Below are 27049 nucleotides of genomic sequence, written 5' to 3'. Positions count from 1 at the left end.
TCGCCAGCCAGCCAGGAGCAGCCGGAGTCGCCAGCCAGCCAGGAGCAGCCGGAGTCGCCAGCCAGCCAGGAGCAGCCGGAGTCGCCAGCCAGCCAGGAGCAGCCGGAGTCGCCAGCCAGCCAGGATCTGCCAGAGCCGCCAGTCAGCCAGGATCTGCCAGAGCCGCCAGTCAGCCAGGATCTACCAGAGACACCAAAGCTGGTATTGACAATGGTGGAGTGGGGGTCACGTCCCGCACCCGAGCCGCCGCCATAGGAAGGCCCACCCCGGACCCTCCCCTTCTGTGTTAGGTTTTGCGGCCGGAGTCCGCACCTTTGGGGGGGGGGGGGGGGGGGGTACTGTCACGCCCTGGCCTTAGTATTCTTTGTTTTCTTTATTTTAGTTAGGTCAGGGTGTGACATGGGGAATGTATGTGTTTTTGGATTGTCTAGGGGTTTGTATGTTAAATGGGTCAGTGTCTTGTCTAGGTGTTTGTATGTCTATGGCTGCCTAGATTAGTTCTCAATTAGAGGCAGCTGTGGTTCATTGTCTCTGATTGAGAGCCATATTTAAGGCAGCCATAGGCATTGGGTTTTGTGGGTAATTGTCTATGTAGAACGTTTGTAGCTTTTGTATTGCACTTACGTTTGTAGCTTCACGGTCGTTTGTTGTTTTGTTATAAGTGTTCGTTTCGTGTTTCACTCGTCTCAAATAAAAGAGATGTATTTTCCACACGCTGCGCCTTGGTCCACTCATTATCCTCAAGACGATCGTGACATCTTAACTGTGGCCATCACAGATACAAACCATTCAGGAGAAAGGCATATAACTGTAAAAGCGCCATGTGCTATCAAAGGATTAATAACCTAAATTATTCTCGGTAAATAAACCCTTATTGTTTTTGATGTGACTCCAGTGGAATCTCTACGTTACCAGCAGGTACAAAGTAGGAAGTATAGTAACTTATTGGGACAGAATCAGTAAAAACTACTGATCGCCCACTCTCACAGAATCATACATCGCCCACCTTCACAGAATCATACATCGGCCCAATAACATTGAATACCCCAGAAAACACTTCTTACGTTATATTTTAAAAAGTTAAAGCTATCACCAATATAACATAAACAAAACATCTATTCACATACAGCACTGTACACACAGAAGAAAAACATTCAACCAAACAATAACAATAAATAAAACAAAAAGTTATCTTAAGACCACAGATTTAAATAACGATGATGCAATGTTCGAAGACTGAGTCACACTGTTTAAAAATGACTAGTGCTCTGTGGGAAATGTTGAACATGACCTGCTAGTTGTGAAGAGAGAAGGTGATTGGCTGAGTCAAGCTGAGGGCACAGAGCTAGGGTTCAAAGGTAATTGAACACAACCAGGTGATTGGACAGAATAAGAGTTTTACTTCAGACACTTAGAGGTTGAGGCTGGAGCTGGGAGCTACAGTACAGTGTGGATGGTGGAGTAGTTGCATTGGGGTGTTTTTTTTGTAGCGAGAGTTGGGCTGAAGATAGAACAGAGATACAGTGTCCACTGGCAAATACTCTATGTGTGTGTGTGTTTAACACCTGACAGCGTTCCCGTTCTCCTCTGTGTTCCTGAAGGAGAGCGGTCTGCGGGGCAGAGGGGGCCTGTTACGGAGGCGGTAAGGGAGGGTGTCAGGGAGGGCATACGGACACGGGGAGCCTCGAAGGAGTTCCCTCTCACAGTGATGTGGTCCCAGCCACCCTGATGAGAGAGAGGAAGAGAAGGATAGAGGGAGAGACAGAGAGAGAGAGAGAAAAAAGAGAGAAAAAGAGAGAGAGAGAGAGTCAGACAGCCCCCCCACCATGAAAACCTTTCCATTGAAAGTCACTGGTGTCTCAGAAGCAGGTTGGTGAGTCAGGGTTAGAGGTAAGGTTAAGGGTTTCACCCCGATGCCGTAGTCCCACGACTGTCCCTTTGGGTCCATGGGCTGAACCCCCAGACGGTGGCAGACTGTCCCACAGCTCAGACTGTGGCTGCCTTGCACCTTGTCAGCTATGATCCACACCTACACAACAACAATGAGAAGGGTTGAGTTACTCAACACAGTGCAATGTCAAGAAGTTAGAATTTTGAAAAAAGTAAAAGTCATTATGATTCATTAATGCCAACAACAACCACCCAGGTTTTAGATTGTAGGTTCTGCTCACCTGGTCCAGAGGTCCTACGGAGACCTTGCGTACATTGTTGGAGATGTGTTCCCATGACGATCCCTGGGGGTAGCTAGGAGTCAGGCCCTGTCTGAACCACAGGTTACCTGGATGGAGAGCACCAAATTAAAATCATGACAAAAATAAAGAAGAGATGGTTCAACTAATAGACGTCTGACAATAATAAAGGTCCATGTCATAGTAAGTCATGACATTCTCGTCTGTAGTACCATGTTGATCCACTGTGTAGACTGATGTCCTCCCTACAGACACCTGTTGGAGCTTCTGTCTGGCTGGAGAGGGGATGTGGTACCAGCAGTCTCCTACAGGGGGCAATAGTACATTAAACAGCCAGTGATTTGAGTCTTCTCTCATCATTAGGTCCATCTCTGTGATAGGAACCAGAACTCAGAGAGAGGTAAGCTCCTCCCGAAAACAAACATTGAGCTAATACTGTAAAGCACTTTGTGACAACTGCTGATTTAAAAACGGCTTCAGAAATACATTTGAGTGATTTGACTGAACTGTTGATTAGCAGTAAGACACACAGGACTGAAAGGAGAATCCCTGGGTTCTGTCAGAGACGGTGGGTTCTGCGTGATTCTCTGACTGACCTGAAGGGCTCTGTGCGGACACGGAGCCCCTGTAGAAGGCAGAGCCATCCCTGGCAATGGCCCACACCTGGTTGGCCCCACCGATGGAGATAGACTTAAAGGGCTGGTCTGTGCCCACGTGGAGCCACGACGTCCCCTAGAAACACACGCAACCACTTCTGTTATCAACCACAATGTCTGTGTATTCATGGTGGACATGTGTGTTGTATGTTTACATATTGTGTGTGTGTGTGTGACTCACAGCAGGCGTCAGTAGGGTGACTCCCAGTCTACAGAGCACGTCTCCCTTGTTACTGATGGCCCACAGAGGGATCGGCTCAACAATGCTCTGAGCTCCACACGGGATGATGGTCACGTCACTCAACGGGATGGGTGGGACTTCCTGCCACGGCCCTATGGTCGTCAGTTTACAATTCCTGTCAGAGGAAATACACGGGTTGTTCAAATAGGAGTTAAGTCGCACCTAGACCAGTGTACCAACAGTTGAATTAGGTGTGTAAATACTGGCCTGGAGCAAAAACATGCACTCCCTGTGGGTCCCCAAGACCAGGATTGAAGAACTCTGCCCTAGACACTGATCTAACATCAGTTGTTGTGTTTCCTTCCCCCAATGGTTATGGTTAGGATTTAGGTAGAGTAAAGCTGATCCTAGATCTGAGCTTACAGGCAATTTTTTCCCCCAGAGCTCAAACCCAGGGTTGTTTAAACACAGTGGGCAGACTGAGGACAGACCATAGTGTGCTTACTAAACAAATAGTGATGAGGGAACAGGGCGATTGTTGTGTAGTGACATAAAGTACCTGGCCCATCGCCTACGACGGACAAAGTCCTTCAAGGTCTTGTGGCCATGATACGACCTGGAAGAGTACATACAGAGGGAGGGAGATAAAATACATGATAGTGACAGAAACAAACACATATCATGGCAACTTTCATGCAGGGAAAGATTCAGCTTGATATGTGATAGATAGACCAATGAATATGTATTGGGGAAGGTTAGATACACTCACGTTGGGAAATCAGCTGCATATTGCCAACCCTCTCTGTCTGTCCCTCCAGAGATACCATAGTCAATGGCCCAGTCTGCCACCTGATAGAGACAGAGCAGTTAGCAGAACAAACTTTGTAGGACTATTTTAGTCATCTAATGGCACTCTGTGCATATTTAGTTCAGGTTCAAAAGTGATATTGTCCTGGGGTGAAATTGAAATGTTTTGTCCGGTTACTGGTACCCACCCATGTCCAATGAGGGGATGGCGGCTTGGTGTTGGCCTTGGTACACTCCTGCAGTCCTGTTGCATCACTCCACATGTAACGGTCTGTTGGGAGGCCTCTGTTGGTATATCCTGTGACTGGGTTCCACCTCTGGTTCTCATAAATGTAGACACACTTCACATCTGTCTGGGTGTAGATGTTATCTGTGCTGCTGGCCAGACCTAACAAAGACAAGAGAGGGGTTATAGTCATGAGCTGAGACAAAACAGCCATGAAACATACCCTTACACCCTGACCAAACTGGCCCCGGGTGTGGCCTGTTGTAACATAACCTTACACCCTGACCAAACTGGCCCCGGGTGTGGCCTGTTGTAACATACCCTTACACCCTGACCAAACTGGCCCCGGGTGTGGCCTGTTGTAACATACCCTTACACCCTGACCAAACTGGCCCCGGGTGTGGCCTGTTGTAACATAACCTTACACCCTGACCAAACTGGCCCCGGGCGTGGCCTGTTGTAACATACCCTTACACCTGACCAAACTGGCCCCGGGTGTGGCCTGTTGTAACATAACCTTACACCCTGACCAAACTGGCCCCGGGCGTGGCCTGTTGTAACATACCCTTACACCCTGACCAAACTGGCCCCGGGTGTGGCCTGTTGTAACATACCCTTACACCCTGACCAAACTGGCCCCGGGCGTGGCCTGTTGTAACATACCCTTACACCCTGACCAAACTGGCCCCGGGCGTGGCCTGTTGTAACATAACCTTACACCCTGACCAAACTGGCCCCGGGCGTGGCCTGTTGTAACATACCCTTACACCTGACCAAACTGGCCCCGGGTGTGGCCTGTTGTAACATAACCTTACACCCTGACCAAACTGGCCCCGGGCGTGGCCTGTTGTAACATACCCTTACACCCTGACCAAACTGGCCCCGGCGTGGCCTGCTGTAACATAACTTTACACCCTGACCAAACTGGCCCCGGGCGTGGCCTGTTGTAACATAACCTTACACCCTGACCAAACTGGCCCCGGGCGTGGCCTGTTGTAACATAACCTTACACCCTGACCAAACTGGCCCCGGGCGTGGCCTGTTGTAACATAACCTTACACCCTGACCAAACTGGCCCCGGCGTGGCCTGTTGTAACATAACCTTACACCCTGACCAAACTGGCCCCGGGCGTGGCCTGTTGTAACATAACCTTACACCCTGACCAAACTGGCCCCGGGCGTGGCCTGTTGTAACATACCCTTACACCCTGACCAAACTGGCCCCGGGCGTGGCCTGTTGTAACATACCCTTACACCCTGACCAAACTGGCCCCAGGCGTGGCCTGTTGATTTTGTCTATCCACACTAGACGCGATCATGACACACAGGTTAAAATACCAAAACCAACTCCGAACCAACTATAATAATTTGGGGACAGGTCGAAACACATACAGTACCAGTCAAAAGTTTGGACACACCTACTCAGTCAAAGGTTTTTCTTTATTTTTACTATTTTCTACATTTTAGAATAACAGTGAAGACATCAAAACTATGAAATAATAAATATGGAATCATGTAGTGACCAAAAAAGTCTTAAACAAATCAAAATATATACAGTGGGGCAAAAAAGTATTTAGTCAGCCACCAATTGTGCAAGTTCTCACACTTAAAAAGATGAGAGAGGCCTGTAATTTTCATCATAGGTACACTTCAACTATGACAGACAAAATGAGAAAACAAAATCCAGAAAATCACATTGTAGGATTTTTAATGAATTTATTTGCAAATTATGGTGGAAAATAAGTATTTGGTCAAATCAAAAGTTTATCTCAATACTTTGTTATATACCCTTTGTTGGCAATGACAGAGGTCAAACGTTTTCTGTAAGTCTTCACAAGGTTTTCACACACTGTTGCTGGTATTTTGGCCCATTCCTCCATGCAGATCTCCTCTAGAGCAGTGATGTTTTGGGGCTGTTGCTGGGCAACACGGACTTTCAACTCCGTCCAAAGATTTTCTATGGGGTTGAGATCTGGAGACTGGCTAGGCCACTCCAGGACCTTGAAATGCTTCTTACGAAGCCACTCCTTCGTTGCCCGGGCGGTGTGTTTGGGATCATTGTAATGCTGAAAGACCCAGCCACGTTTCATCTTCAATGGCCTTGCTGATGGAAGGAGGTTTTCACTCAAAATCTCACAATACATAGCCCCATTCATTCTTTCCTTTACACGGATCAGTCGTCCTGGTCCCTTTGCAGAAAAACAGCCCCAAAGCATGATGTTTCCACCCCCATGCTTCACAGTAGGTATGGTGTTCTTTGGATGCAACTCAGCATTCTTTGTCCTCCAAACACGACGAGTTGAGTTTTTACCAAAAAGTTCTATTTTGGTTTCATCTGACCATATGACATTCTCCCAATCTTCTTCTGGATCATCCAAATGCTCTCTAGCAAACTTCAGACGGACCTGGACATGTACTGGCTTAAGCAGGGGGACACGTCTGGCACTGCAGGATTTGAGTCCCTGGCGGCGTAGTGTGTTACTGATGGTAGGCTTTGTTACTTGTGATCAATTTGACCCCACGGGGTGAGATCTTGCGTGGAGCCCCAGATCGAGGGAGATTATCAGTGGTCTTGTATGTCTTCCATTTCCTAATAATTGCTCCCACAGTTGATTTCTTCAAACCAAGTGGCTTACCTATTGCAGATTCAGTCTTCCCAGCCTGGTGCAGGTCTACAATTTTGTTTCTGGTGTCCTTTGACAGCTCTTTGGTCTTGGCCATAGTGGAGTTTGGAGTGTGACTGTTTGAGGTTGTGGACAGGTGTCTTTTATACTGATAACAAGTTCAAACAGGTGCCATTAATACAGGTAACGAGTGGAGGACAGAGGAGCCTCTTAAAGAAGAAGTTACAAGTCTGTGAGAGCCAGAAATCTTGCTTGTTTGTAGGTGACCAAATACTTATTTTCCACCATAATTTGCAAATAAATTCATTAAAAATCCTACAATGTGATTTTCTGGATTTTGTTTTCTCATTTTGTCTGTCATAGTTGAAGTGTACCTATGATGAAAATTACAGGCCTCTCTCATCTTTTTAAGTGTGAGAACTTGCACAATTGGTGGCTGACTAAATACCTTTTTGCCCCACTGTATTAGTGGCTATACAGTACTTGGTTTATGTTTAGCGTATGCATTAAGTCCAGTCCAGTCCAGTAGGTTTATGTTTAGTGTATATTTAGTGTGTTTACCCTGCAAGAATCCCCCTCCATAGCCGCCGGTGTAGACCCAGACAGTGTGGTCGTAGCCAACCCCCCACACCACCCCCAGACTGTTACACTCCACCAGACGCAGGTGGCCCCCCACCTGATGCCAGAACCTGCAGACACACAACGTGGGGTTGAAGACAAAGTAAGGAAAAGTATAACATTTTAAATGAAAGGCTATTCAGACAGTCAAGGCTATTCAGACAGTCAAATCAAATCAAAGTTTATTTGTCACGTGCGCCGAATATCTTACAGTGAACTGCTTACTTACAGGCTCTAACCAATAGTGCAAAAAAGGTATTAGGTGAACAATAGGTAAGTAAAGAAATAAAACAACAGTAAAAAGACATGCTATATACAGTAGCGAGGCTATAAAAGTAGCGAGGCTACATACAGACACCGGTTAGTCAGGTTGATTGAGGTAGTATGTACATGTAGATATGGTTAAAGTGACTATGCATATGTGATGAACAGAGAGTAGCAGTAGCGTAAAAGAGGGGTTGGAGGGTGGTGGGTTGCGGGTGGCGGGACACAATGCAGATAGCCCGGTTAGCCAATGTGCGGGAGCACTGGTTGGTCGGCCCAATTGAGGTAGTATGTACATGAATGTATAGTTAAAGTGACTATGCATATATGATAAACAGAGAGTAGCAGCAGCGTAAAAGAGGGGGGGGGGGGGGGCACACAATGCAAATAGCCCTGGTAGCCATTTGATTACTTGTTCAGGAGTCTTATGGTTTGGGATTAAAAACTGTTGAGAAGCCTTTTTGTCTTAAACTTGGCACTCCGGTACTGCTTGCCTGCGGTAGTAGAGAGAACAGTCTATGACTGGGGTGGCTGGGGTCTTTGACAATTTTTAGGGCCTTCTTCTGACACCGCCTGGTGTAGAGGTCCTGGATGGCAGGCAGCTTAGCCCCAGTGATGTACTGGGCCGAACGCACTACCCTCTGTAGTGCTTTGCGGTCAGAGGCCGAGCAATTGCCGTACCAGACAGTGATGCAACCAGTCAGGATGCTCTCGATGTTGCAGCTGTAGAAACTTTTGAGGATCTCAGGACCCATGCCACATCTTTAGTTTCTCTTAGTTTCCTGAGGGGGAATAGGCTTTGTCGTGCCCTCTTCACAACTGTCTTGGTGTGTTTGGACCATTCTAGTTTGTTGTTGATGTAGACACCAAGGAACTTGAAGCTCTCAACCTGCTCCACTACAGCCCCGTCAATGAGAATGGGGGCGTGTTCAGTCCAACTTTGACTGTAGTCCACTTCTTAGTCTTGGTTACGTTGAGGGATAGGTTGTTATTCTGCACCACCCGGCCAGGTCTCTGACCTCCTCCCTATAGGCTGTTTCGTCGTTGTCGGTGTTCAGGCTGTTGTGTTGTCTGCAAACTTAATGATGGTGTTGGAGTCGTGCCTGGCCATGCAGTCGTGGGTGAACAGGGAGTACAGGAGGGGACTGAGCAAGCACCCCTGGGGAGCTCCAGAGTTGAGGATCAGCGTGGCAGATGTGTTGCTACCTACTCTCACCACCTGAGGGCGGTCCATCAGGAAGTCCAGGATCCAGTTGCAGAGGGGGGTGTTTAGTCCCAGGATCCTGAGCTTAGTGATGAGCCTTGAGGGTACAATGGTGTTGAACGCTGAGCTGTAGTCAATGAATAGCATTCTCACATAAGTGTTCCTTTTGTCCAGGTGAGAAAGGGCAGTGTGGAGTGCAGCAGAGATTGCATCATCTGTGGATCTGTTTGGGCGATATGCAAATTGGAGTGGGTCTAGGGTTTCTGGGATAATGGTGTTGATGTGAGCCATTACCAGCCTTTCAAAGCACTTCATGGCTACGGACGTGAGTGCTCCGGGTCTGTAGTCATTTAGGCAGGTTGCCTTTGTGTTCTTGGGCACAGGGACTGTGGTGGTCTGCTTGAAACATGTTGGTATTACAGACTCAATCAGGAACATGTTGAAAATGTCAGTCAAAGACACCTGCCAGTTGGTCAGCACATGTCCAGAGCACACGTCCTGGTAATCCGTCTGGCCCCGCAGCCTTGTGTATGTTGACCTGTTTAAACGTCTTACTCACGTCGGCTGTGGAGAGTGTGATCACATCGTCGTCCGGAACAGCTGATGCTCTCATGCATGCCTCAGTGTTGCTTGCCTCGAAACGAGCATAGAAGTGATTTAGCTCGTCTGGTAGGCGAGTGCTTCCTTTTGTAGTCTGTAATAGTTTGCAAGCCCTGCCACATAAGTCGAGCGTCGGAGCCGGTGTAGTATGATTCAATCTTAGCCCTGTATTGACGCTTTTCCTGTTTGATGGTTCGTCGCAGGGCATAGCAGCTTAGAAGCTTATTTCTTGCAAGCTTCCGGGTTAGAGTCCCGCACCTTGAAAGCGGCAGCTCTACCCTTTAGCTCAGTGAGAATGTTGCCTGTAATCCATGGCTTCTGGTTGGGGTATGTACGTACAGTCACTGTGGGGACGACGTCCTCGATGCGCTTATTGATAAAGCCAGTGGCTGATGTGGTGTACTCCTCAATGCCATCGGAAGAATCTTGGAACATGTTCCAGTCTGTGCTAGCAAAACAGTCCTGTAGTTTAGCATCTGCTTCATCTGACCACCTTTTTATAGACCGAGTCACTGGTGCTTCCTGCTTTAATTTTTGCTTGTAAGCAGGAATCAGGAGGATAGAGTTGTGGTTGGATTTACCAAATGGAGGGCAAGAGTGAGCTTTGTACGCGTCTCCGTGTGTGGAGTACAGGTGATCTAGATTTTATTCCCCTCTGGTTGCACATTTAACATGTTGATAGAAATTTGGTAGAACTGATTTAAGTTTCCCTGCATTAAAGTCTTCGGCCACTAGGAGCGCCGCCGCCTGGGTGAGTGGTTTCCTGTTTGCTTATTTCCTTATACAGCTGACTGAGTGCGGTCTTAGTGCCAGCATCTGTCTGTGGTGGTAAATAAACAGCCACGAAAGTATATCTTAAAACTCTCTAGGCAAGTAGTGTGGCCTGCAATTTATCACAATATACTCTACTTCAGGCGAGCAAAATCTAGACACTTCCTTAGATTTCGTGCAACCAGCTGTTGTTTACAAATATGCACAGACCGCACCCCCTCGTCTTACCGGAGTCAAGACTATTCAGACAGTCAAGACTGTTCAGACAGTCAAGGCTATTCAGACAGTCAAGACTGTTCAGACAGTCAAAGCTATTCAGACACTCAAGACTATTCAGACAGTCTTGACTGTTCAGACAGTCAAGACTGTTCAGACAGTCAAGACTGTTCAGACAGTCAAAGATATTCAGACAGTCAAGACTATTCAGTTGGTAAGTGCATAATCTAATATCTATTTATCTCTAAATAATAAATCCATCATATAGTTTTTATCAAGCCTTCATAAAGCATCGATAACAGCCCAGAGGACGTGTCTTACATCTGGTCACAGGGTGTGGGGTAGGGACAGGCCTCCAGGCTAGGTGAAGGCTCACAGACGAAGATGTCTCCTTTACAGGTGACTGACCAGAGGGCCTGTTTAGAGGGGGGACCCTGGATCCCCCGGGAGTCACAGCACGACACACTCAGTAGGGCCAGCTGGGGGTACAGAGAGTCAGTCAAAACATTCCCAGACTACAACTTATAAAGGATAGCATGCAGAGTCTTCATAAGCCCTACAGAGAGGCAAAGTCATGCTACATAGGGTCATATAAAATATCCTTACATCTGATGCTTTATTAAATGTGGAATAACCCTTTCACCATCCTTTATTTAGCATGACATTTCCTTATGAATGAACATATGATATTCAGTGAAAATTGAGAACTTGTAATCTGTGTCTGGTTCAGGTGTAAGACAGTGATCATATAACCTACCCAGTCGTGCATCTCCAGCTCGGTGGCAGCAGCCAGTCTGATAGGCCACCTCTGTTTGGTCCTCTCTGCTGTGTAGATGGCAAACGTGTGTTTGGAGTCATTCAGCACCGGCACCAAGATAGTCACCTCGTTGATGAACGCATGCAGGTACTGGATAGAGGGAGGAGAGGAGGAGGGGAGAAAAATTATGAATAAATAACTAATTACAAATCACCCAAAATACACACACACACACGCACTGTGGCCCTCCCCTCACCTTCTTCTCCTCGTTGAAGTTGTAGTAGAGGAAGAGGACGCCGTCCTGGTTTCCCTCTGGTCCTGAGAACTGCTCCAGGGCAAACCTCACGTCCACCCACTTATGGGGCTTCCAGTCCCTCCACCATTGCATGGTCCCTTTCTTCACCCACACAGACTGGGACGGAGGAGGGAGGGAGGGAGAGAAGGAGGGGACGGATGGGGGGGGGGGGGGGGGGGAGAAGGAGGGGACGGAGGGGGGAGGGAGGGAGAGAAGGAGGTGACGAGGGAGGGAGACTAATGAACCTCTATACAACAAGAACAAGTCATAAACAAACTAATTTCATCATGGCAACCAGAAAAAGCATTTGCAAGCATTCAAGTTGTAAGGACGTTCAAGTTGTCGGTACCTGTTCTACGGCCTGTTCGTAGTGTTTAAAGTTGTAAGGACGTTCAAGTTGTCGGTACCTGTTCTATGGCCTGTTCGTAGTGTTTAAATTGGTCCATCTCTCTCTTGGAGCGTTCGCTGAGCTGCTCAAAGATCTGTTTCCGCCAGGCAGCTGTCTGGGCTGGACTGATGGACAGACTCATGGACTGGACTGATGATGTCTGGGCTGGACTGATGGACAGACTCATGGACTGGACTGATGATGTCCGGGCTGGGAGAGACAAATAGACAAAGATCAAAATCTTTATCAACAACATGTGAGGAACCACATGTGAGGAACCACTCCAGTGGTTCAACAACAACAACAAGCACAGGGACACTGTTCCATCAGCCAGAAGGGTGTGTTCTGGTGTAATTGGAGCTGGAGTTTTGTATATTGCTAGGCTTGTTTTGATATGCAGGAGAAATAGAATTTCAGGGCGATACAATATCTACAGTATGTGTCTCACCTGTGGCAGAGTTGAACCAGTTGAGCTGGGAGTGACAGTCCACACCACAGCCTCCTCCACTGACCCATGCCCAGAGCGGGTGTTCATCCGCCCCATACGGCTCCTCCTGACACAGGGTGTAGGTGGCCACAGAAGACAGGCTACAGGTGTCAGCCGCGTCCCCTCTCACCCCAGCAGGCCCCACAGCCAGGTGAGTCTGGGCCTCTTCTAGGTCTACGTTACTCCATTGGGGGTCCCCAGGCCCTCCTGACAGGCTGGGGGACAGAACCAGGGCCGGGGTGGGAGACTTGGCACCTGCTTCCCGAAGAGAGGCCTCCTCTTCTGGGATAGAGGGACCAATGGTGACGGCAGTGGTGGCCCCCTCCCGTTTGACCTTGTGGTCAGCGAGCATCTCGGAGATGAAGCTGTCGCTGGTGACCTTGGGGATGCGTGGTTTGGGGATGTCGGGGTCAACGGGAGGGGGATCGGGGGGAGGGGAGGAGGGGCAGGCCCCTACTTCTAGGACTGCCCTCTGTGGACCGTTCTCTGTGTCTGAGTCTTCACTCATCACAGACTGTGCTCGCACCTCTCCACTGAAGAAACAACCAGCACTGTGTGAGAGAGAAAGAGAGAGACACACACAGATAGAGACAGACAGAGAGAGAGAGAGAGAAAGAGAGAGACACACAGATAGAGACAGACAGAGAGAGAGAGAGAAAGAGAGAGATAAACTATTAGTATTACACAGAGCACCCAGCTGGCAGACTGCTTGGCTAATCGCTTTATGCAGCCGAGGTTGCCCAAGCAGTGAAAACAATGTGTGTGTGTTTATGTGTGTGTTCATGTCCCCAGCCCACCTGTGCAGACTGCTACTGCTGGCGGAGGAGTGGGATCTGATGTCTCCGTCTCGGGGCACGTTGACAGCCTTCCAGGCTTTACCACTCAACTCACTGGAGGTCACACCTTGACGGAAATACACTGCTCGGTCCTCACAGCTGATACCCCACACCTGGACGGGACAGAACACATGAGGCGAGAGCCAGACAAGAAACTAACATGACACTGTGTTTGTTCTCCATTACTAAACTGCCTTTTAATCATTATGCAAAATGTATTCATTAATTAATGTACAGTTTATGATATTAAGCCCATGCCGTAAGGCTTGGCTATGAGAGTCTAAGGGAACTTTATAATTAGTTGAATAAGCAGAGGAAATAGTTCGGTCATGGCTCCTTACCTGGTCGTTGAGACCCACGTTGATCATGACCATCTCCCCGATCATCCCGATCCAGCCTGAACCACGGGGGTTATAGGAGTTGACGCCACGTCTGAACCATACCTAACAGGTACCGACAGAAGATCATCAGGGAAACAGTCATGACTGAATGATTCATAACCAGAGGTAGACATGTGGCGGAATTAAAATGACATTTGTGTTTTTTGCCTGAATTCTTCCTTTAGCTCATGTTCATCATTGTCCAGCACCACATTAACTATCATCAATAAATTCATAATCATTTTTTTGTTTCATTTTTTAAGCGTCTTTGAGATTCTTCATGTAATGAAAAGTGCTATTTAAATGAAATCTATTAGTATCATTATGTCCAATAATGAAGCATAGAAATGAGTGTTCAGTTATGGACACAGTGGTATTGTCTTACCTTGTTGTCCTTGGTGACAGCCCAGACTACGTTGTCCCCCACAGCCACGTGGATGGCCCCGGCCTCTGGGTTGGGAGAGTCCACCACTACCCAGGAGGAGCCTGGCAGGGAGAGAAGAGGAGTAATGGGGCCATGAGACCAGTACACTCTCTCTCTTCATCTCTCTATCTCTCTCTTTCTTTCGCTCTCTCCTTCTCTCTCGCTCTCTCTGTCTCTCTCTTTATCTCTCGCTTTGTCTCTCTCTCTCTCCATTACACACACACACAAGCATTCTGTCTCTCTGTGTCTCTCTAACATGCACATCCACGGATACACACACTTCCTCTGTCAACCAGTCACCTTGTGGGCAGTCTCTGGTGATGCCCTCCCTGACAATGAGTTGTCCCTCCCAGAGCACGGCCCAGACAAGGTCCCCTGGACCACAGCTGATCTGCACCACCTCCCCAGGCAGAGACACCTCCTCCCAGCCATCCCCCTCTGGGCGGTGGTGGTGGATACCCTCACGAAACCACACCTAATGACCCAGATCAAACAACCAGTCAATCAAATGATTTAGAAATACATTAGAGTTGTGTACAACCTGGCAGTGTTTTGTGATCTCTGAAGATATGACCTCCCCCTCTGAGCTGTGTGTGTCTGTGTGTGTATGTGTTAGTGTATGTGTTACCTTGCCCTGTAGAGAGACGGCCCACAGAGACAACCTCCCCCTGGGCTCCTCACTGATCTCCCAGCCTCCACAGCTGATGTCATTAAAGGGGTCTGGAAGGGGACCACTGTGACCCTCTGATGGGATCTGGTAACAGAGAGAGAGACAGGTCAACACACACACACACACACACACACACACACACACACACACACACACACACACACACACACACACACACACACACACACACACACACACACACACACACACACACACACACACACACACACATGCATACATATGCTGTAAACTACAGTACATGATGAGTACAATACAAAGCCTGTACACTGCAGAGGTACACAGTTACATCCTGGTTGTGGCAGGTGATTATATTGCTCCAAATACACACCTTGGCCCAGGTGTCCGTGGCCTTGTACCTCCTGTAGCGGATCCATCGCCTGCGACGGACACACGAGTTCCACTTCTTGTCTTTGGTGTAGGTGGCAGGAAAGTCCATGGCATAGGTCCAACCCTGCAGACCGTTCCAACGGTATTAGGACACTGACACGTTGTTGTTTTGGCTCTGTACTCCAGCACTTTGGATGTGACATGATACCATGGCTATGAGGTTAAAGTGCAGACGGTCAGCTTTTTCATTTGAGGGTATTTTCATCATTATCGGGTGAACCGTTTAGAAATTACTTTTTGTACATAGTCCCCCCATTTTAGGAAACCAAAAGTCCTGGGTGAAATTCACTTATATGTGTATTAAAGTAGTACAAAGTTATGTTTTTGCTAACCTCCCTGTTACTGTAATGGTTAGAGGTTAGCATGTCTTGGGGGTATGATATTTGTGCATCTGTAACTTTCTCACTCATCCTTATTCACGATTCATTCAGGATTATCTGTAATCATGGTAGCATCCTCATTAATGTAGAAGTGTTTAGAAATATATTCTATTCTTATCTACAATAAAAGGGACTCCATAATGACACAATACATTATTTACCATTAATTTCTACTGGGAACAAAATAATCTGAAACACAACCAAAACAAACAGCAAATGCATCCAAAAATGTGTAAAGTCACAAGCTTGATGTAAGCATTGCGTGCTATCAATATGGGACCAAATACTTCACTTTTTACTACATTAATTCACATAAGTGAATTTGTCGCAATACTTTTGTTCCCCTAAAATGGGGGGACTATGTACAAACAGTGCTGTAATTTCTAAAGGGTTTACCCGATATGGATGAAAATCCCCTAAAATTAAATCTGCCAGTCTGCAATTTAATCTTGTAGTCATTGTATCATTTCAAATCCAAAGTGTTGTACAGAGCCAAAACAACAACAAATGTGTCACTAAGTTCACTCCATCCAATCATTTCATGCAGATGAATTACCTGACGCATGGAAAAAGTCCAGACCGGGCTGATGGAAACATGAAATGAGGGTACAATTTTATAAATGCCGACAGACAATTTGTTCTTTCGACATGGTGGGATCTTTTTGCGTCTGTAAAATTAATTATGCAAGAAATAGCAGTGAAAATAACCATGATATCGATGATATGTTGTGTGGCCCTCCCACTATGACTCGGGAAAGCATGCAGTTCATTAGGCTACAGATGAAATAAGTTATGATGAACTTCACAGGGTGGTGAAAGTGCAAGGTGATGAACTTGATGGACCTATCCAATACATATCGAGGTTCTTATTCTGGTGACATGATGATCGCTCTTATGAATAATAATCTCATAATATCTACCCACTGTATCTGCCAGCTGTTGGCTAGAGCACAAGTGCCAAGACCAGAGTGGGCACATTTTCTATACAATGCAACAGTTTTTGTGACAAAACCATTAGTACATTTTAAAATGTGATGGAAACCCATTTAACATTTTTTTGGTCCATGAGAAATTAATGTAAAAAGTTATTTTTATGTGCACTACATCATCATGCACAGCATTTTATCCACAAAAAGTCAGTTTGATGGAAACATCTCTGGTGGGAAAATGGGCATATTGTTTTATGCAGATTTTAGAATATTGGAATGAAAATCTGTCACCAATTGGATGGAAACCTAGCTAGTCTACTGTTGGAGATCACTGTATGTGAGGGGTAAGACATTGACAGAGAGGGAGGGAAGAAAAACAGAGAGAGGGAGAGAGAGAAGGAGAGAGAGAAGGAGAGAGAGGAGAGGGAGGGAAAGAGAGAGGGAGAAGGAGAGAGAGAGGGAAAGAGAGAGGGAGAGAGAAGGAGAGAGAGGGAAAGAGAGAGAGAGGGAGAGAATAGAGATAGAGGGGACATATAAAATGGAGGAGGCAAGAGAGGAGAGAGAAAGATACAGAAAAGAGAGAAAGACAGAAAGAGAGAGAACATTCACTTCTTTCTCTGTGGGCTCTCCTCCAAAGTTGTCGTGGATGTACCAGTCCCCCTCCCACTCCCAGTTGGTCGAGGGAAGAAAGAAGCTGTCAAGGGGTTGGTGTTCCAGTCCTGTGATGTTACTCCACTGCCAGCGGTCGCTCGGCAACAAGCGATCCGAGAAGTTATCCATGGGATTCCATCGCTGAGAGAGAAAGAGAGAGAGAGATAGAGGGAGATGTATTTATTTTTTATTATTATATATATTTTTTATTTAACTTTTATTTAACTAGGCAAGTCAGTTAAGAACAAATTCTTATTTACAATGACGGCCTACTCCAGCCAAACCCGGACGACGCTGGGCCACTTGTGCGCCGTCCTATGGGACTCCCAATCACAGCCGGATGTGATACATATATATATATATATATATATAGAGAGAGACTATTAAAGACTACCAGAACCCACTGGATTCTCCAGTGCATTGAATTAACTACAGGACAAAATAAAAACCCGCCAATCCAAAAAGGACTGTGGTGTTGATGGTATCCTCAATTAAATTATAAAATATACAGACCACAAATTCCTATTGGCTATACTTAAACTCTTCAACATCATCCTTAGCTCTGGCATCTTCCCCAATATTTGGAACCAAGGACTGATCACCCCAATCCATGAAAGTGGAGACAAATTTGACCCCAATAACTACAGTGGGGTGTCAACAGCAACATTGGGAAAATCCTCTGCATTATCATTAACAGCAGACAAGTTCATTTCCACAGTAAAAACAATGTACTGAACACCTGTCAAGTGTACTTTTTACCAAATTAGTTGACAACAGACCACTTATTCACCCTGCACACCCTAATTGACAAACAAACCAAAAAACATAGGCAAAGTCTTCTCATGCTTTGTTGATTTCAAAAAGCTTTTGACTCAATTTGGCATGAGGGTCTACTATACAAATTGATGGAAAGTGGTGTTGGGGGGAAAACATACAACATTAGAAATTCCATGTACACAAACAACAAGTTTAGGGTTAAAACTGGCAAAAAGCAAACACATTTCTTTCCACGGGGCCGTGAGGTGAGAAAGGGATGCAGCTTAAGCCCCACCCTCTTCAACATATATATCAACAAATTGGCAAGGACACTAGAACAGTCTGCAGCACCCGGTCTCACCCTACTAGAATCTGAAGTCAAATGTCTACTGTTTGCTGATGATCTGGTGCTTCTTTCACTAACCAAGGAGGGCCTACAGCAGCACCTAGATCTTCTGCACAGATTCTGTCAGACCTGGTCCCTGACAGTAAATCTCAGTAAGACAAAAATAATGGTGTTCCAAAAAAGGTCCAGTCGCCAGGTGTAACGGTTTTCTTCCAGGGGTGAAGGAGAGGACCAAAGTGCAGCGCGGCTAGTGTTAAACATGTTTAATAAAGAACAAGTGAAAACACTACAAACAACAATACAAAATAACAAATGTGCAAAAACCGACACAGACCTATCTGGTGCAGACAATCACAGAGACAGGAAACAAACACCCACAAAATCCCAACACAAAACAAGCCTCCTATATATGATTCTCAATCAGGGACAACGATTACCATCTGCCTCTGATTGAGAACCATATTAGGCTGGACATAGAAACAGACAAACTAGACACACAACATAGAATTCCCACCCAGCTCACGTCCTGACCAACTAAACACATACAAAACAACAGAAAACAGGTCAGGAACGTGACAGAACCCCCCCCTCAAGGTGCGAACTCCGGGCGCACCCCTAAAACTCAAGGGGAGGGTCTGGGTGGGCATCTTTCCGCGGTGGCGGCTCCGGCGCAGGACGAGGACACCACTCCACCACTGTCTTTGTCCCCCTCCTTAGCGTCCTTTGAGTGGCGACCCTCGCCCACGACCTTGGCCTAAGAATCCTCCCCAAGGCCCCCACATGATTTAGGAGGTAGCTCAGGACAGAGAGGTAGCTCAGGACAGAGAGGTAGCTCAGGACAGAGAGGTAGCTCAGGACAGAGAGGTAGCTCAGGACAGAGGGGCAGCTCCGGACTGAGTGGCAGCTCCGGACTGAGTGGCAGCTCCGGACTGAGTGGCAGCTCCGGACTGAGTGGCAGCTCCGGACTGAATGGCAGCTCATGACTGGAGGGCAGCTCATGACTGGAGGGCAGCTCATGACTGGAGGGCAGCTCATGACTGGAGGGCAGCTCATGACTATAGGGCAGCTCATGACTATAGGGCAGCTCATGACTATAGGGCAGCTCATGACTATAGGGCAGCTCATGACTATAGGGCAGCTCATGACTGGAGGGCAGCTCATGACTGGAGGGCAGCTCATGACTGGAGGGCAGCTCATGACTGGAGGGCAGCTCATGACTGTAGGGCAGCTCATGACTGTAGGGCAGCTCATGACTGTAGGGCAGCTCATGACTGTAGGGCAGCTCTGGCAGCTCCTGACTGGCTGGCGTCTCTGGCAGCTCCTGACTGGCTGGCGGCTCTGGCAGCTCCTGACTGGCTGGCGGCTCTGGCAGCTCCTGACTGGCTGGCGGCTCTGGCAGCTCCTGACTGGCTGGCGGCTCTGGCAGCTCCTGACTGGCTGGCGGCTCTGGCAGCTCCTGACTGACGGACGGCTCTAGCGGCTCCTGACTGACGGACGGCTCTAATGGCTCGGGACAGACGGGCGGCTCTAATGGCTCTGGGCAGACAGATGGCTCAGATGGCGCTGGGCAGACAGATGGCTCAGATGGCGCTAGGCAGACAGATGGCTCAGACGGCGCTGGGCAGACGGATGGCTCAGATGGCGCTGGGCAGACGGATGGCTCAGACGGCGCTGGGCAGACGGATGACTCAGACGGCGCTGGGCAGACGGATGGCTCAGACGGCGCTGGGCAGACGGACAGTTCAGACGGCGTTGGGCAGACGGGCAGTTCAGACGGCGTTGGGCAGACGGGCAGTTCAGGCGCCGCTGGGCAGACGGGCAGTTCAGGCACCGCTGGGCAGACGGCAGACTCTGGCCGGCTGAGACGCACTATAGGCCTGATGCGTGGTGCCGGAACTGGAGGTACCGGGCTGAGGGCACGCACCTCAGGGCGAGTGCGGGGAGGAGGAACAGGGCTCTGGAGATGCACTGGAAGCCTGGTGCGTGGTGTAGGCACTGGTGGTACTGGGCTGGGGCGGGAAGGTGGCGCCGGATATACCGGACCGTGAAGGAGGACACGCGCTCTTGAGCACCGAGCCTCTCCAACCTTACCAGGTTGAATGGTCCCCGTAGCCCTGCCAGTGCGGCAAGGTGGAATAACCCGCACTGGGCTATGCAGGCGAACCGGGGACACCACCTGTAAGGCTGGTGCCATGTACGCCGGCCCGAGGAGACGTACTGGAGGCCAGATACGTTGGGCCGGCTTCATGACATCCAGCTCGATGCCCAACCTAGCCCTCCCAGTGCGGCAAGGTGGAATAGCCCGCACTGGGCTAAGCACGCGTACTGGGGACACCGTGCGCTTTACCGCATAACACGGTGTCTGACCAGTACGACGCCCTCTCACTCCACGGTAAGCCCGGGGAGTTGGCTCAGGTATCCAACCCGGCTTCGCCACACTCCCCTTTAGCCCCCCCCCCCAAGAAATTTTTGGGTGAGCCTCTCGGGTTTCCAGCCACTCTGCCTTGCAAGCGCCTCATAATGCCGCCTCTCCGCTTTTGATGCCTCCAGCTCCGCTTTGGGACGGCGACACTCCTCTGGCTCTGCCCAGGGTCCTTCTCCGTCCAGAATCTCCTCCCATGTCCATTCCTCCTTGTACTGCTGCTGCTGTTGCTGCTGCCCGTTGCCACGCTGCTTGGTCCGGGTTTGGTGGGTGTTTCTGTAACGGTTTTCTTCCAGGGGTGAAGGAGAGGACCAAAGTGCAGCGCGGCTAGTGTTAAACATGTTTAATAAAGAACAAGTGAAAACACTACAAACAACAATACAAAATAACAAATGTGCAAAAACCGACACAGACCTATCTGGTGCAGACAATCACAGAGACAGGAAACAAACACCCACAAAATCCCAACACAAAACAAGCCTCCTATATATGATTCTCAATCAGGGACAACGATTACCATCTGCCTCTGATTGAGAACCATATTAGGCTGGACATAGAAACAGACAAACTAGACACACAACATAGAATTCCCACCCAGCTCACGTCCTGACCAACTAAACACATACAAAACAACAGAAAACAGGTCAGGAACGTGACACCAGGACCACAAATACAAATTTAATCTAGACACCGTTGCCCGAGAGCACACAAAAAACGATACATACCTCGGCCTAAACATCAGTGCCACAGGTAACTTCCACATAGCTGTGAACAATCTGAGAGATAAGGCAAGAAGGGCCTTCTATGCCATCAAAAGGTACATAAAATTCGACATAACAATTAGGATCTAGCTAAAAAATACTTCAATCAGTTATAGAACCCATTGCCCTTCGTGGTTGTGAGGTCTGGGGTCCACCAACCAAGAATTGGGACAAACACCAAAGTGAGACTCTGCATGCAGAATTCTGCAAAAATACCCTGCGTGTACACACCAAACAATGCAAGCAGAGCAGAAAAGAACCGTCAAAATCCAGAAAAGAGCCGTCAAAATCCAGAAAAGAGCCGTCAGAATCCAGAAAAGAGCTGCCAAAATCCTGAAAAGAGCCGTCAAAATCCTGAAAAGAGCCGTCAAAATCCAGAAAAGAGCCGTCAAAATCCAGAAAAGAGACATTAAATTCTACAACCACCTAAAAGGAAGCGATTCCCAAACCTATAACAAAGGCATCACCTACAGAGATATGAACCTGGAGACCTATTATCTACTTCACTTGTTTTGGCAATGTTAACATATGTTTTCCATGCCAATAAAGCCCTTGAATTGAAACTGAATTGAATTGAATTGAATTGAATTGGAGAGAGAGAGAGAGAGAGAGAGAGAGAGAGAGAGAGAGAGAAAGAGAGAGAGAGAGAGAGAGAGAGAGAGAGAGAGAGAGAGAGAGAGAGAGAGAGAGAGAGAGAGAGAGAGAGAGAGAGAGAGGGAACCATAAATGCATCAGGTGCAAGAGAAGCACAAACACAGGCACACACAGACACACACAGACACACACACACACACACACACACACACACACACACACACACACACACACACACACACACACACAGCCCACCCTCCCCTCCCCCCGCCCCACACACACACAGCCCACCCTCCACCGCCCCACACACGTACCTGGTTCTCGAATGCCTCCTCCTGGTAGCGAATGGGAACATCACTAGAGTGGACATTCAGGTAGATGTGATGGTCACAGGCGATACCCCAGCAACACTGCTGCACGGCCGTCACCCTCTTAAACTCTAACACAGCATCACGACACTGCTCCCACTGCTGCCCTCTGGTGGACAAGCTGTACACGCGCCCATACACATCCACTGCCCACAGCAGGGACACAGGCATGTTCAGGCCTAAGGAGAGACTTACTAAAGTAAGATGCACTGCTTTCATTTAAAAGATTCAACTGTTTGGTCTAAAAATAAGGACATTTACCTCAGGGTCAAGCCAGCAGGCCATCAGATTTGCCACCAGTGCTCCTTATAGGACACATTACTGCACTCTATACTCCTCTGTAAACTGGACATCTCTGCATACCTGTCGCAAAACCCACTGGTGATGCTTATTTATAAAACCCTCTTAGGCCTCACTCCCCCCTATCTGAGATATCTACTGCAGCCCTCATCCTCCACATACAACACCCGTTCTGCCAGTCACATTCTGTTAAAGGTCCCTAAAGCACACACATCCCTGGGTTGCTCATATTCTCAGTTCGCTGCAGCTAGCAACTGGAACGAGCTGCACAAACAAAAATGACACATATTTTGTACACTGCAAATCAACCACAAGAAGCCCAAACAGATATAATATTTGACTAAAACATAATCATTTCAAACCTTGCTTATATTTGTATATGATGTGTGGGAATACTTGGGAACTGATTTCTTAAACTTAAATCACTTAGAAGCTGATTTCCTGGTGTTTTAATAGTATTTTATGTGCAACAATAAAATTACAAATAAAAATAATAATGTAAGTTTGGTTATTACATTTTTTTGCTCTGAAAACTTGTGCGGCCAAATAAAACCACCCACGGGCCATATTCGACCAGCAGACCGCCAGTTAAGGGAACACTGATCAACACTCATTGAAGTGGTTTTAACAGGTGACATCAATAATGGATCATAACTTTCATCTGCATTCACCTGGTCAGTCTATGTACACTCAGTGTATATTGTCTCTTTGTCCCTTTGATTGTAGCAGGCAGTCACAGCTTTAAGATAATCTCATCCAACCCAAGTCTATCCATTTGGGGGTAAAAAAGCCAACCTGACCTTACATCAGTGTGTAAACTGTGCCAGCTTCATCCTGACCTATTCATTGCCCACTGCACTAGGGCAGTGGTACTAGGACTTATCCACAGGGGGTAGTTCAGAAGACTCATGAGACCATAGACCCATTGGTAAAATGCACATGAGGGGGTACTTCAGGGGTACTCCAGGCAGAGCAAAATTCTGTTGGTGGTACAGTAAAATAAAAAGGTTGGGAACCACTGGACTAGGGGCACTGTTCTATGTTGTTGTTGGGAACCACTGGACTAGGGGCACTGTTCTATGTTGTTGTTGGGAACCACTGGACTAGGGGCACTGTTCTATGTTGTTGTTGGGAACCACTGGACTAGGGGCACTGTTCTATGTTGTTGTTGGCAACCACTGGACTAGGGGCACTGTTCTATGTTGTTGTTGGGAACCACTGGACTAGGGGCACTGTTCTATGTTGTTGTTGGGAACCACTGGACTAGGGGCACTGTTCTATGTTGTTGTTGGGAACCACTGGACTAGGGGCACTGTTCTATGTTGTTGTTGGCAACCACTGGACTAGGGGCACTGTTCTATGTTGTTGTTGGGAACCACTGGACTAGGGGCACTGTTCTATGTTGTTGTTGGGAACCACTGGACTAGGGGCACTGTTCTATGTTGTTGTTGGGAACCACTGGACTAGGGGCACTGTTCTATGTTGTTGTTGGCAACCACTGGACTAGGGGCACTGTTCTATGTTGTTGTTGGGAACCACTGGACTAGGGGCACTGTTCTATGTTGTTGTTGGGAACCACTGGACTAGGGGCACTGTTCTATGTTGTTGTTGGGAACCACTGGACTAGGGGCACTGTTCTATGTTGTTGTTGGCAACCACTGGACTAGGGGCACTGTTCTATGTTGTTGTTGGGAACCACTGGACTAGGGGCACTGTTCTATGTTGTGTTGGGAACCACTGGACTATGGGCACTGTTCTATGTTGTTGTTGGGAACCACTGGACTAGGGGCACTGTTCTATGTTGTTGTTGTTGGGAAGCACTGGACTAGGGGCACTGTTCTATGTTGTTGTTGGGAACCACTGGACTAGGGGCACTGTTCTATGTTGTTGTTGGCAACCACTGGACTAGGGGCACTGTTCTATGTTGTTGTTGGGAACCACTGGACTAGGGGCACTGTTCTATGTTGTGTTGGGAACCACTGGACTATGGGCACTGTTCTATGTTGTTGTTGGGAACCACTGGACTAGGGGCACTGTTCTATGTTGTTGTTGGCAACCACTGGACTAGGGGCACTGTTCTATGTTGTTGTTGGGAACCACTGGACTAGGGGCACTGTTCTATGTTGTTGTTGGGAACCACTGGACTAGGGGCACTGTTCTATGTTGTTGTTGGGAACCACTGGACTAGGGGCACTGTTCTATGTTGTTGTTGGGAACCACTGGACTAGGGGCACTGTTCTATGTTGTTGTTGGGAACCACTGGACTAGGGGCGCTATTCTATCTTGTTGTTGGGAACCACTGGACTAGGGGCACTGTTCTATGTTGTTGTTGGGAACCACTGGACTAGGGGCACTGTTCTATGTTGTTGTTGGCAACCACTGGACTAGGGGCACTGTTCTATGTTGTTGTTGGGAACCACTGGACTAGGGGCGCTATTCTATCTTGTTGTTGGGAACCACTGGACTAGGGGCACTGTTCTATGTTGTTGTTGGGAACCACTGGACTAGGGGCACTGTTCTATGTTGTTGTTGGGAACCACTGGACTAGGGGCACTGTTCTATGTTGTGTTGGGAACCACTGGACTAGGGGCACTGTTCTATGTTGTTGTTGGGAACCACTGGACTAGGGGCACTGTTCTATGTTGTTGTTGGCAACCACTGGACTAGGGGCACTGTTCTATGTTGTTGTTGGGAACCACTGGACTAGGGGCACTGTTCTATGTTGTGTTGGGAACCACTGGACTAGGGGCACTGTTCTATGTTGTGTTGGGAACCACTGGACTAGGGGCACTGTTCTATGTTGTTGTTGGGATTTAGGGATCATGCTGTGAGATTACAATAATAACCATGATTAAAGCTGCAATATGAACTTTAGGGGCAACCCGAAATGTGAGTTATAGATCTGTCATTATTTTACATTTATTTAACTAGGCAAGTCAGTTAAGAACAAATTCTTATTTACAATGACGGCCTACACCAGCCAAACACGGACGACGCTGGGCCAATTGTGCGCCGCCCTATGGGACTCTCAATCACAGCCAGATGTGATACAGCCTGGATTTGAAGCAGGGACTGTGGTGATTGATGCCTCTTGAACTGAGATGCAGTGCCTTAGACCGCTGGGCCACTTGGGAGCCTGTTCTATGTGCACTATTTCTATGCTTCCCACGCTTAAATTTAGTTTTTGCATCTTTTACTTTCGGTTTTGTACACTAGATTAAAACAGCTGAAAATACAATAATTTTGGCTATGGAAAATATATTTCACAGTGGTTTAGACAACACAACAATATTTAGATGATACAAAGATATTTCACAACGGTTTAGATTATACAATTATTCTCTACACTATACTAGCTTGTTTTGTCACATAAACTGAAATTAGGCGAACTATTCGAATTTTAGCAACTAGGAAATGGCGAAGTGATTTCTGCATAGTGCATCTTTAATTAATACAACAGTGCTTTGTTTACACTATTTAAACCACATCTCAGGTAGACTGAGTCACGTGTCTTCATCACTGCCCCATATTCTGAACACTGTGGTCATTACACCATAGTCTATGTGGCATAACAGAACTATAGTATGACGTTTATCATGAATTACTTAATCATTTTAAAGGGGATTTGCTAAGTTTTTATGTTAAAACTAACACCCCTCCTCTCTTTTGCTTCCTGTATATTATGCAATGTCTGGAGCGAGTGATGCTCTTCAAAGGCGTAGCCCCTGTCACTAGCAAGTAATAAAGTGATGTAGCCAGAGAGAGACCTCTGTGTACTGTCTGGACCGAGCTGAGATATGATCTTTAATAGCCCACTTGACTCGACAGTCTCTTTAGCGACAACTGTCACCCACCAAGCAAACTGCAACATTGTAACTTGTTGCGAGAATACTGTGGAAAATGAATGACATTTGTTACATTGTAATAGCGCAGTGAATGATCAACATGGATACATTGTAGATAGTACAATCTTGCTAAGTGACATATAGCTCGGCTTCGGTTGGCTTATAAAGCACTCTAAACTAGTATTAGCCAGCTAAGTTTATCACAGGTAGTCTGCTATTTTTGCATAATATAGCTAGCTGGCTGCTGCAGTCAGACAATCTACAACCGCATAACTGAATGACATTATGTTGCTTATAGGGAGGTTTACCACTGCAAAACCAGAAATTAAATAGGTTGCAAGTTTGCAGTAGCTCATCACTTACCTTGTGCTCCCTCTCAAACGGTATGGCAGTTCACGCAAATCACTGCAATTCATCCGGCATATCAGATTGAATATACAGTGATTTCACGTTAGCCACTACTGTATCTATTTACATTGCAATCGTTTCCTAATCCAAAACAGGAAGTGTTGGGTTGTACTGTAAACGCAGATTGGCTGCTGCACCAAAATGAACCAATAGCTACATTTGTCCAGTAGGTAACGCTCGTAGTTTAGTTATTAAAGGGCAGTACAAGGTCTGATTGTATTCTATTCTTTTATCCAATGCTATCGACAATGTACTTGTCTTTCCTTACCAGCACTGAATTTTCTTATA

At 47.3% G+C, this 27049-nt stretch overlaps 1 protein-coding gene across 1 annotated transcript; it reads right to left on the bottom strand.

Moving 5' to 3' along the window:
* Positions 1-919: 919 nt before the first annotated feature.
* LOC120046013 (tectonin beta-propeller repeat-containing protein 1-like) lies at positions 920-22379 on the bottom strand. Its single transcript, XM_038990925.1, has 23 exons — positions 22155-22379; positions 16920-17102; positions 14943-15065; positions 14552-14677; positions 14224-14398; positions 13885-13985; positions 13461-13562; positions 13081-13232; positions 12245-12834; positions 11816-12006; positions 11370-11525; positions 11114-11263; positions 10678-10835; positions 7245-7372; positions 4022-4221; positions 3796-3875; positions 3586-3642; positions 3027-3201; positions 2786-2921; positions 2402-2494; positions 2172-2278; positions 1910-2029; positions 920-1725 (listed from the first exon to the last, which is right to left on the bottom strand). The coding sequence occupies exons 1-23, from the start codon at positions 22377-22379 to the stop codon at positions 1543-1545; spliced, it is 3711 nt and encodes a 1236-aa protein (XP_038846853.1). The 3' UTR covers positions 920-1542.
* Positions 22380-27049: the final 4670 nt, after the last annotated feature.

This window comes from Salvelinus namaycush, chromosome 4 (assembly GCF_016432855.1).
Source record: "Salvelinus namaycush isolate Seneca chromosome 4, SaNama_1.0, whole genome shotgun sequence".
NCBI lineage: Eukaryota > Metazoa > Chordata > Actinopteri > Salmoniformes > Salmonidae > Salvelinus > Salvelinus namaycush.
Note: the sequence above shows the minus strand (reverse complement) of the source record. Positions and strands in the feature narration are given on the sequence as shown.

Coding starts and splice junctions, on each gene's coding strand:
- LOC120046013 (XM_038990925.1), bottom strand. CDS start 22,379: ATGCCTGTGTCCCTGCTGTGGGCAGTGGATGTGTATGGGCGCGTGTAC. Junction 14,399..14,551: donor CCGTCTCTCTACAGGGCAAG/GTAACACATACA, acceptor CTGGGTCATTAG/GTGTGGTTTCGTGAGGGTAT. Junction 2,030..2,171: donor CCGTAGGACCTCTGGACCAG/GTGAGCAGAACC, acceptor GTTGTTGTGTAG/GTGTGGATCATAGCTGACAA.